This window comes from Sorex araneus, chromosome 2 (assembly GCF_027595985.1).
Source record: "Sorex araneus isolate mSorAra2 chromosome 2, mSorAra2.pri, whole genome shotgun sequence".
Taxonomy (NCBI): domain Eukaryota; kingdom Metazoa; phylum Chordata; class Mammalia; order Eulipotyphla; family Soricidae; genus Sorex; species Sorex araneus.
The window spans coordinates 314,726,190-314,737,887 of NC_073303.1; the positions used below are offsets into that span (position 1 = coordinate 314,726,190).

The 11,698-nt window shown below is 37.1% G+C and overlaps 1 protein-coding gene across 1 annotated transcript; it reads left to right on the forward strand.

The window, feature by feature from the left end:
• Nucleotides 1-8,203: 8,203 nt before the first annotated feature.
• LOC129402073 (protein DEK-like) lies at nt 8,204-10,874 on the forward strand. Its single transcript, XM_055126799.1, has one exon. The coding sequence runs from the start codon at nt 8,264-8,266 to the stop codon at nt 9,401-9,403; it is 1,140 nt and encodes a 379-aa protein (XP_054982774.1). The 5' UTR covers nt 8,204-8,263; the 3' UTR covers nt 9,404-10,874.
• The last annotated feature ends 824 nt before the right edge of the window (nt 10,875-11,698 follow it).

The following is an 11,698-nucleotide window of genomic DNA, read 5'->3' on the forward strand; positions in this document are numbered from 1 at the left end:
TGCATATGGCTACCCTGGTTAGATCTCTGGCAGTACACATGAACCTCCAAGCATCACCAGAACTGATCTTTGACCACAGGGCCACGAGTAAGTCATAAATACTACCGCCACCAATAATAAAAGAATAGGTAACTTGCATATTACAGGGGTCCTAAAAATATGCAAAGACCTTGGATATTTGAGGTCAGATTGTAAGAGGCATTTTTCACTTTCATATTTAACCCTAACTTGCCAAGGACACTTATTTATTTCTAACAAGTTGAAAGAAGTGTCTTGCTATTCAAAATGGTAAAGAATAAATAGATATTATTGACTACTAGACTACAATAATATTCACTGATACCGACTATGATAAAAATGAAAACCATATAGAAAATATGCTTTTGAAACAGAAATCTTATTTTCTTAGCAGAGAAATACCAAACAACTGTCAGCATCCTGATTGTCAATCTGGAATTTATGGAAATGGAAGGCAGAAGATATTTCTTTGTTATCACAATTTTTTTAAAAAAAAATTGGAGAGGAGGCTGGAGTGATAGCACAGCGGGTAGGGCGTTTGCCTTGTATGCAGCTGACCCAGGTTTGATTCCCAGCATCCCATGTGGTCCCCTGAGCACCGCCAGGGGTAATTCCTGAGTGCAGAACCAGAAGTGACTCCCGTGCATCGCCGGGTGTAACCCAAAAAGCAAAAAAAAAAACAAAAATAAAAACTGGAGAGGGTTGTAGACAGTAAGGGGTTGGGTAAGGGGCTTATCTTGCACATTGCTGACCAGGATACAACCCCCTATACCCCATAGGTTCCCTTAAATAACACCAGGAGTGACCCTTGAGTATACAGCCGGGAGAAAGCCCTGAGTACTACTAGGTGTGGCCCAAGCCCCCTTCCCCAATCTTATTGATCTTTATTTTACACATTATAGACATTTCTTTATCTTGGGAGTTAAACATGATCATTAAATTTATATAAATCTATCTCCATGTGTGTTGCATGTTGTTATTTGTTGTTTTCTACATATGAGATGTAGGGGCCAGGGAGATAATTCAAAGGGCTGAAGTTCTTGCTTGCCCTGATTGAGCCACTGGTCTAAAATCCCTCAGCACATAGTCCTTGAGCACCTCCAGGAGTTGTCCTCACCGGCCACTGAGCAAGGAGTAGCCCCCCAAACATTGCACCATGGCTTTAAAAATGGACAAAACCAAAAAATAAATAATAATTATGATAACCAAAATCATTTTTGAAATAATATAAAACACCTATTCTTATCTAGAAAAGTTTTTCTGTTCAACAAGTACTGCTGCCAATACTATTAAAAGAAACTATTCAGATTTCTATTTAAGAGAAGAAAACTGAATGGATATTCAAGAGAATTATTCTCTTATTCTAGCTCTATCTTTTAGGCCAGGGCTAAATTCCCTGTTTCAGTCAATTAAGTAGCATTAAGCCATCTCTCCTCTCTCTCTTTCTCTCTCTGCAATCTATATATCTATATATCTATTCTATATATTTATATATATGTTGCATACACATATATAATTGTTGAATTTTTATGTGTCTATCACATATATTTAAAAGTGACATTAATCTATATAAATTCAATTTAGTACAGCCCTAAGACCAAATATTGATTAGTATATTTCTTTCTTATTTGCTAGGATAATTGAAGCTGTTCTCTACCTTGCAGCCCCAAGTAAATTCATGCACTCCTCTGTATTCACTCTGTATTTATAACTCAAACCTCCTCGGGTCATCATTTCTCCTCTTTCATCCCTTTGTGTCTTATCCCCAACTAATAAGATTGTAATGCAAAAGGAAAATGGTTATTGATGGAGCTATGCTGAGACAGATTTTTATTATATATTCTGTCTTAGAAAAGACAAAAAGCAGGTTCCAATTTCAAATTAGAAGACAAGCATTTGACAAGATGCCCAATTTGGCTGTGGAATGAACTATTGGCATAGATAGAACTCCTTTTTTTCCCCCTGAACCTTCTCCAGCTGTGCTCAGAGCTTACTCCTGGTTTTGCACTCAGGGATCTCTTCTGGTGGGCTTGGGGTAACGGGGATTGAACCCAGGTTACCCGTGTGCAAGCAAAGTGTTCTACCTGCTGCACTATTGCAAGATTCTTGCTACATTTCTCTGAGTTGAATGCAGTAATAATTTATGTCAATTTAATCCATGTCTTTTTCTGTGAACATTAACACAGAACTCAAATATGCACATGGTTTATTATGATTTTATCTTGATTAAACTTAGAAGAACCAATTACATGGGTAATATGTATATGTGATTATTAAAATTTTGAACAAAATAAAGTGTGGTGATGTATATATGGTTTAAATTATTTATTTGTGTATACATATAATTATTACAATGGATGCAACATTAATTCACATATAATGCCTAGCAATTAAGTTGAAAATTAAACAGTATTTCTTCTATGAATATTTCTTTGAGTTGTATTACCCTAAATTCTGGCTGCTTAACCACTAAATTTAAGAAATAAAATTTTTAACATCATGAAAATAAACTAAGCATGTTTGATATCATATTTTGCATATGTAGGTATACATAAATCTCACAGATAATACTTTTTCTGCTTGCTATTAATACATTCTTATTATCTAAAAAGAAAGATTCATACAGGCTAATTTCTAGTATAGAAGAAAGCTTCTTATTTTATACTTATGCTTTATTAACTCCACATCAAGCCTTACTTACAGACATTTTTAAAATTAAAGGACAGTTATTTATAAGGTTATTCATAGTTGAACTTTAGTCAGATGATGTTCCAACACCAATCCTATCACTAGTATCAACTTCCCTCCACCAATACACTAAAGTCTCCTCCCATCACCAAGTCTGCTGCCTGGACAGGCTCATTTTTCAAATATGATTGCTGCAATTGGGTCTCATGTTTTAAGTTTTGTTTGTTCTGTAGTTAAGATATAAATATATATACCATGCTTCTATTAACACCAATGTTCCCACGGCTTCTGTCTTCTACATATTGCATCCTGCCTGCCTCTTCTTATTTCTCTCTCAGTTTCCTTTTTATATGTCTGACAGTGGTTCCACTGTCAGACATACAGTTACATAGTTGTTCATGGTTGAGTTTCAGTTATATAGTGTTCCAAAACTGATACCTTCCAATAGTGTACAGGTCCCATGACCACAGTCCCCAGTTTCCATTTGCCCAACTACCCACCTTGACCCTGCATCCTGCCTTTATGGCAGACTCTCCCTCTCCTTCTCTCTCTCTCTCACTCTCTCACATTTTCCTTTTAGGTACTGTGGATATCATTACTGTTAGTAAAAGAGTAACATGCATGTTACTTTACTTCCATTCAGTACTCAGTGATTTTTTGAGTGAACATTTACAACTATCATTTTAATAGTGGCCCTATATCTATTCTATCATCACTTCCCTTTCCCTTTGGGGCAAGCTTCTTGCTATTGGCCATCTGACCCATGCTTCTCTGTCTCTGGGTAGTTTTTCACACACTATGTTGTTTTTTGTATCTTACAGATGAACGCAATCATTCTATGTTTTTCCCTTTCCCTCTATTTCACTCAGAATAATAATATCCATGTCCATCCATGTATAAACAAATTTAATGATTTCAGGTTTTTTAACAGCTGTGTACTATTCCACTGTGTGGATGTACTATAGTTTCTTTATCCACTCATCTGTTCTCAGGCACTTAGGCTGTTTTCATATTCTGGCTCTTGTGAATAATGCTACAATGTACATAGGAGTGCAGATGGCTTTTCTCTATTGTACTTTGAGTCTCTTGCCCCCTCTCCTGGCTGTCTTCCCTGGGGGCTCTCTGAGGGGGTGGGCCTCAGCTTCCATCCCCACCCCGAGTAGAGCTCCCGGCAGCTGAAGACCTCTGGAACCTAGCCACAGCTATGCTCAAGGCCCCCCTCCACACGTTTGGATGAGCCTCATGCATGAAAGAACCGGCAGAGGAACCCAGGTGTGTGGGACCCAGGGCTGAGACCTCCAAGCCTGCTCGGATTGGGACTGGGCCTCTTCTGCCCAGATTCCCCATTTGCCAGTAGCTAGGTGGTCAGACCCAGGGACTGCCCCTGCTGCCGTGCAATGCAACCAACAGCCAACATCCAGAGGCTATAACACCAAACTCCTGGAAGCACACAGCTGCTTTGTGGCTGCATGACTTATTTTAGCCTAGTTCTTCTTCTGGGAGAATCTGCAAGCTACCGAGAGTTTTCTGCACACATGGGAGAGCCTCGCAAACTCCCCTTGGCATACTTATATGCCAAAACCAGTAAAAATGATGGATCTCATTCCCCTGACCCTGAAAGAGCCTCCAATGTGGCACCATTAGAAAGGATGCTCAGAGAGCCTTCTAAAATCTCAGGGCTAGGACAAATGGAGACGTGACTGAGACTGCTAGAGAAATTGGACTATCAATGGGATGATGATGATGATGATGATGATGATGATTTTGAGGTCACTAGATGCATTCAATGTAGTGATATTGCTGGTTTGGAATGTCTATATTGTTTTTCAAATTTTCTTAAATTGTTTTCAGAAAATCTGAATGAATCTGCATTCCCTTTAGTAATGAATGAGAGTTCCATTCTCTTCTCATCCATGCCAACACTAGTTGATCTTTTTGACACTGCCAGTCTCTGTGGCATGAGATGATATCTCATTATTGTTTTGATTTGTGTCTGTCTTACAATTAATGATGTCGAGCACTTTTTCATGTGCCTTGGCCTTTTGTGTTTCTTCTTTGAGGAAGTTTCTGTTCATTTCTTCTTATTTTTCCCTAGGAACTAATGTTATTTCATTGTTAAGTGCTTTATTAACCCTTTCATATTAACCCTTATCAGATGAGTGTTAGGTAAATATCTATTTTTGGTAAATATTTTCCCATTCCATGGGCTGTCTTGTTATTCTAGTAACCATTTCCTTTCAAGTGAAAATGTTTCTTTAAAAATTATTAAAGATAATAATTTAAAAATCACCGATAGTTGAAATTTTAGGCTTACAATAACTCTACACCAATATTTTCATCATTGTCAACTTCCCTCCATTAGTGTTCCCAGGTTCTCTCCTGACTCCACTCCCATCTGTCAAATTGTCAGGCACATTACAAAGTTCCAGTGGTTGCCTGGTTACTTTGCAGCTGCAAAGAACGATGAAATAATACAATTTTCAGCAATATGGTTGGAACTGGAAATTATCATGTTAGGTGAATAAGCTTCTTATGCAGTCCCATTTGTTTATCTTTGTTTCTACTTGTTTTGTCAGTGTTGTTTCATCCTTAAAGATAACTTAACTTCAATTTCATATAGAGTTCTTCCTATGTTTTCCTCTGCATACATTATGTGTTCAGATCTGATATCAAGGACTCTAATCTTCTTTGATTTTATTTTTAGGCATGGTGTTGGAATAAGGTTTAAGTCTATTGTTTGCATGTAGCTGACTAGTTTACAAATATCACTTGTTTTTTGTTTTTTTTAATGGTTGAATAGATTTTTTTTAATTGTATTGAATCACTATGAGATAGTTACAAGCTTTCATGTTTCGGTTACAATTTCGCAATGACCAAACACCTATCCCTCCACCAGTGCACATTCCCCATCACAAATATCCCTGGTATAACTCCCCCTTTCGCACCCACCCCATGCCTCCATGGCAGACAATATTCCTCATATTACCTCTCTACTTTGGGGCATTATGACTTGCAACACACACCGAGAGGTCATCATGTTTGTTCCATTATCTACTTCGGCATGCATCTCCCATCCCAACTGGTTCCTCAAGCCATCATGTTTTTAGTGATCCCTTCTCTATTCCATCTGCCTTCTCCCCTCTGTTCATGAAGCAGTCTTCCAGCTATGGTGAATCCTCCTGGCCCTTGTATCTACTGTCATTGGGTGTCAGCCTCATGTGATGGTATTCTATATGCCACAAATGAGAGCAGTCCTTCTATGTCTGTCCCTCTCTTTCTGACTCATTTCACTTAGCATGATACTCTCCATGTCTATCCATTTATAAGCAAATTTCATGACTTAATCTCTCCCAACAGCTGAATAGTATTCCATTGTGTAGATGACTAAAGTTTCTTTAACAAGTCATCTGTTTTACAAACACCACTTGTTAAAGAGAGTTTCCAATCCACCTCGTATTTACCTGTATTGACAATGAACCATTCATATCCCTGAGGGTCTATCTCAGGATATTCAAGTCTATTCCAATGATCTCATGGCCTGACTTTATTGCAATATCATGCTGATTTAATTGCTACTGACCTGTAATATAGTTTGAGGTTGGAGAAAGTGATGGCTTCAATCTTCCTTCCCCCAAGGACTGCTTCAGCTATTTGGGGTGAAATTCTATATGAATTTCAAAACTGATTGAACTATTTTGTCAAAAAAATGACACGCTATCTCAAGCAGCTCAGCAGCCATGCCTATAAGCTAACCGCTGACTGGTGCCAGATAATCTCATCATTGGCCACCATCCAGATTGCATATCCTTTTTTCCCAGAAGTGAGCATAGCATGACACTCACCATGACCTTGCCACCAGACCCTGCTCCAAGCTGTTTCACTCGGGGCACCCCAGAAAGGGCTGGGTGAGATCCCTCCCGGCCCCAATAGACCCAGCCCCAACAGCTGAAAAACTCCAGAACCCAACCGTCACCTTGATCATGGCCGCTCTACACATTTTTGGGCCGAGCCTCACCCATGGTGAACCTTTTTCTGGACAGTGCAGCCTCCAATGCGACACTTCATAGGACACACCCTACACATACTCTAAGAGTACTGCACCACATTTGATGGGACTCAAAGTAGGAGGCAAATAACCTTAGAGGGAAATATTATATTATTTCATTTCTGCTTTGGGACAGAGATTGGGGTTCAGGATGTAAACACCTGAAATATGATGATAAGAACATTTATTGGTGACAGGGTTTGTGTTTGAATATTAAATATAATCAAATATTGTGAATTACTTTATAAAATAAAAAAAATCACATGGGTATCCTTAGAGGAACTGCATTGAACTGTACAATGCTTTGGGTAGTATTGCCATATTCATTATATTAATTCTCTGAATCCATAAGGCAATGTGTCTACATTTCCACATGTCCTTTTCTCATTTCTTGAATAGTGTTTTATAATTTTCTTTAAGTAGATATTTACCAGTTAATTCAAGCTGATTCCAAGTTCATTGATTTTTGAGGAACAATAGGGAATTTTATATATTTATGTATATCCACCCATCCACCCATCTATCTATATATTTTCTATTTCATTATTTGTATATAGTAAAACTATAGGCTTTTACATATTGATTTTGTAACCTGCCACTTTATTATATAAATCTGTTTGTAGGAGATATTTTGTAGAATTTAGAGTTTTCTAAATATAGTTTCATGTAATCTTCAAATTTAAGAGCTTGACTTCTTCATTTACTATCTTAGTGCCCTTGATATCTTTTCCATGCTTAATTGTTCTAGCAAATGTTTCCAGTAATATATTGAATAGAAGTAGCAAGAGTGGGTAACCTTGTTTTATGCATGATCTTATCGAGAAGATTTTTGTTTTTCCCTCTTTGAGCATTATGATTGCTGTTGGCTTGTGATAAATGGCTTTGACTATATTGATATAAGTTCCTTATATTCCCTTTCTGTTGATAGTTTTTATCATGAGTGGGTGCTAGATCTTGTCAAATGCTTTTCACTGTATCTATTGATATAATCATATGGTTTTTATTTATTCTGTTATTGATATGGTGTTCAATAATGGTGTGCTATGTTGATTGACTTGCATATAATAAATCATCATTACATTTCTGGAATGTATCACTAACCTGATCATGGTGTACAATATATTCGATGAATTTTTGGATTCTGTTTGTTAATATTTTGCTTATGATTTCATGAATATGTTCATCGAGGATATTGACCTGTAATTTCTTTGTCTTTTTTTCTTAATTTTTTTATAGTATTTGTTTCTGTTTTTGTTATCAGAGAGTGCTGCTTGCTTCTTCGAAACTGTTTGAGAGTGATTTGTTTCTTCAATTTCCTGGAAATTTCTGTACAGGATTGGTAGTAAGTCCTCTTTAGAGGTTTAAAAGAATTCATTAGAGCGGCGCGGGGCCGGGCCGGGCCGGGCAGGGCAGGGGCGGGCAGGGGCGGCCCGGGGCGGGGAAGCCGCGTCCCGCCCGCCCGCCGGCCGCCCCCGACGCCCGCTCGGTCCCCGCGTGCAGGCCCGCAGCAGCATGTCGGCGTCCGGCCCCGCCGCGGAGGACGGCGACGGCGACCCGGCCCCGGCCGCGCCCGAGCAGGAGCCCGAGATGCCCGAGCGCCGGGAGCAGAGCGAGGACGACGAGGAGGAGGACGACGACGACGACGACGAGGACGAGGAGGAAGAGAAAGAGAAAAGCCTCATTGTGGAAGGCAAGCGGGAAAAGAAAAAAGTGGAACGATTGACAATGCAAGTGTCTTCTTTACAGAGAGAGCCATTTACAATTGCACAAGGAAAGGGACAGAAACTTTGTGAAATTGAAAGGATACATTTCTTCCTCAGTAAAAAGAAAATAGATGAACTACGAAATCTACATAAACTGCTTTACAACAGACCAGGCACAGTGTCTTCATTAAAGAAGAATGTGGGTCAGTTTAGTGGCTTTCCATTCGAAAAAGGAAGTACCCAGTATAAGAAGAAGGAAGAAATGTTGAAAAAATTTAGAAATGCCATGCTCAAGAGTATCTGTGAAGTTCTTGATTTGGAGAGATCGGGTGTAAACAGTGAACTGGTGAAGAGGATCTTGAATTTTTTAATGCATCCAAAGCCTTCTGGCAAACCCTTGCCAAAATCTAAAAAATCTTCCAACAAAGGCAGCAAAAAGGAACGAAACCGTTCTGGGGTAGCAAGGAAAGCTAAGAGAACCAAGTGTCCTGAAATTCTGTCAGATGAGTCTAGCAGTGATGAAGATGAAAAGAAAAACAAGGAAGAGTCTTCAGGTGATGAAGATAAAGAAAGTGAAGAGGAGCCACCAAAGAAGGTATCTAAAAAGGAAAAACCTAAACAGAAAACCACATCTAAAAGTAAAAAGTCTGCAAAAAGTGCTAATGTTAAAAAGGCAGATAGCAGCACCACCAAGAAGAATCAAAACAGTTCCAAAAAAGAAAGTGAATCTGAAGATAGTTCAGATGATGAACCTTTAATTAAAAAACTGAAGAAACCTCCTACAGATGAAGAGATAAAGGAAACAGTAAAGAAGTTGTTGGCAAATGCTAACCTGGAAGAAGTTACAATGAAGCAGATTTGCAAAGAGGTATATGAAAATTATCCTGCTTATGATTTAACTGAAAGGAAAGATTTCATTAAGACAACCGTTAAAGAGCTAATTTCTTGAAATAAAGGACAGAGACGGATGACTATGCCCATGGATGTCAAGATCAGATTTATATTATAATACCAGCACAGAGAATGTAATCCCTTTTCTAAGTCCTTGCAAGCATTGTGTTCGTAAAACCTAATGCTGACCTTTTTATCTTGAGTGTTGCTTAAATTTAAGTTTGCTATTTCAAATTGCATTTCTATGCAGTTTTAAGTTTTAAAGTTTTGCATGGCAGTAATTTTCTTGCTTTTATAGTTGTATTTTGTACATTTTGGATTTTTTTATATAAGGCTATAGATTCTTGAACTGTTGTAGTTTTTAGTGTGCTTATTACTAGCTTAAGACATACTTTTAATCAAGTAGACCAGAAACTATTCTAATTAGCAATCGTACATGCAGACAGTTGCAGTATTTAGTATATGAAATATTTTGAATACACATCTGACCGTGTATTCATTATATTAAAAATATACCAGCTTTAGCTATCCGGATGATTAAATCAGAACTTCACTTCTGCATGTGTATATATGTCAAATTGTCAGCATGACAGAAATGACAGATGTTATTTTTGTATTTTTAAAAACAAATTTGTTGTATATAGTTTTTTTATTTCTTTTGTGCAGATCAATTTTTAAACTCATAGGTATCTTTACAGTTATAAACCATGAAGTGTCAGTGTTCAGCTAGGTGGTATAACAGAGCATTGAGAATCAGAATTCAGTCAAGAAAAAGCTGGAAAAAACCGAAAGTTCTGCTTTGCCTCAAAAGTGTCATCAACTGTAGTTTTAGTGTTAACTCTGCAAGTGTCTGTAAATAACTTTTATATAAGAATAGACCAGAATCAACACTTAAGAAACTTGGGGACAAGTGGGATTAAGTAAAAGCACATTTGGCTTATAATAAGTTAGATGATTTTTATTAAGTTTTTCTGCCCACATAAAAGGCTGATATTTACAGGAGACCTCACCCCGTTTATAAAATTATGATAAATATACCAATTATAATGCTGGAAAGTAATGCGTAGGCAATAAAGGCTCTTTGACAGTATTTATCAAAAAGTGGTAATAAGTCTTATTATTTTTAACATTAAATAAATGTATTTGTAGACTGAGCTGCTGGGTTTTAAATTTATGGCTAATCAGGATTCTATGAATCAACATGGACCACCCCTGAATGAGACTAATTTTGTCTTTTAAATTGACTACCTTAATCAGTTTATTAAATCTCCAAAGTTTGAAATATGCTGCTTGTAAGAAAATTAGGCATTTGATAAACCAATTAAGTGTTTAAAATAAAAATGCTGCTTAGAAGTATAAAAATGATATTGTTAACAGGTATTTTCAGTTATGCCTAGTTTCTTGCTAAGGTTTTAAGCAGGTATACTCCACACTAATGAATGGATCAAACCACATAAGACAAGAATTGGCCTTTGATTTTAAATATCTAGTTTGTTCCTTATAAACCTTGTCAATAAAAATGAAAAAAATCAAAAAAAAAAAATCAAAAAAAATAAAAGAATTCATTAGTGAATCCATCTGGTTCTGGGTTTTTGGTTTGGGGAACATTTTTGGTTACCATTTTAATTCACTCAGCAGTGCGAGTTCTGTACAAGGTATTCCAGATCATCTTGGTTCAGCCTTTGGAGGTTATAGTCGAGAATACATCCCCCCTCACTTTTTTTAGTTTCTCTTGAAACTAAAGAGGTTATATTCCAGGAATTCATCTGTATCTTCGAATTTCTCTTATTTTGTGGCATAAAGATTCTTAAAGTTTTTATCTTTGAGAATCCAGTGAATCACTGAGATGTCTGTGGTGATGTTTCCTCTTTGATTTCTGATTTGCTTTATCTTTTGTGAATCTTGCTAGCAGATTATTGATCTTATTTATTTGTTCAAAGAACAGCTTTTGGTTTCAATGATCTTTGGGATTGTTTTTTTTTAATTCCAGTTAACTAATTTCTTTTCCATATTTTATTATTTTCATTCCCCTGTGCATTAGGCTACCTGTGTTGGTCATTTTTCAGTTTCATAAGTTGTGCATTCAATTTACTTATGGTAGCTGTTTCTCCTACCTGATGAATGCTTCTTACATAACAATAACATTTCCTCTTAGCATGATTTTGCTTATTTCCACACATTTTAATAGGTAGTGTCCTGATTTTTATTTATTTCCATGAATCTTTCAATTTCCTCCTTAAGTTTATCTCTAAGTCACTGGTGGTTTAGCAGTGAGTTTTTAAATTTCAAGGTATTTTATTTGATCTCCATTTCTGTGTCTGATTGCCTTCTATTTTCAATTAATTATGGTTTG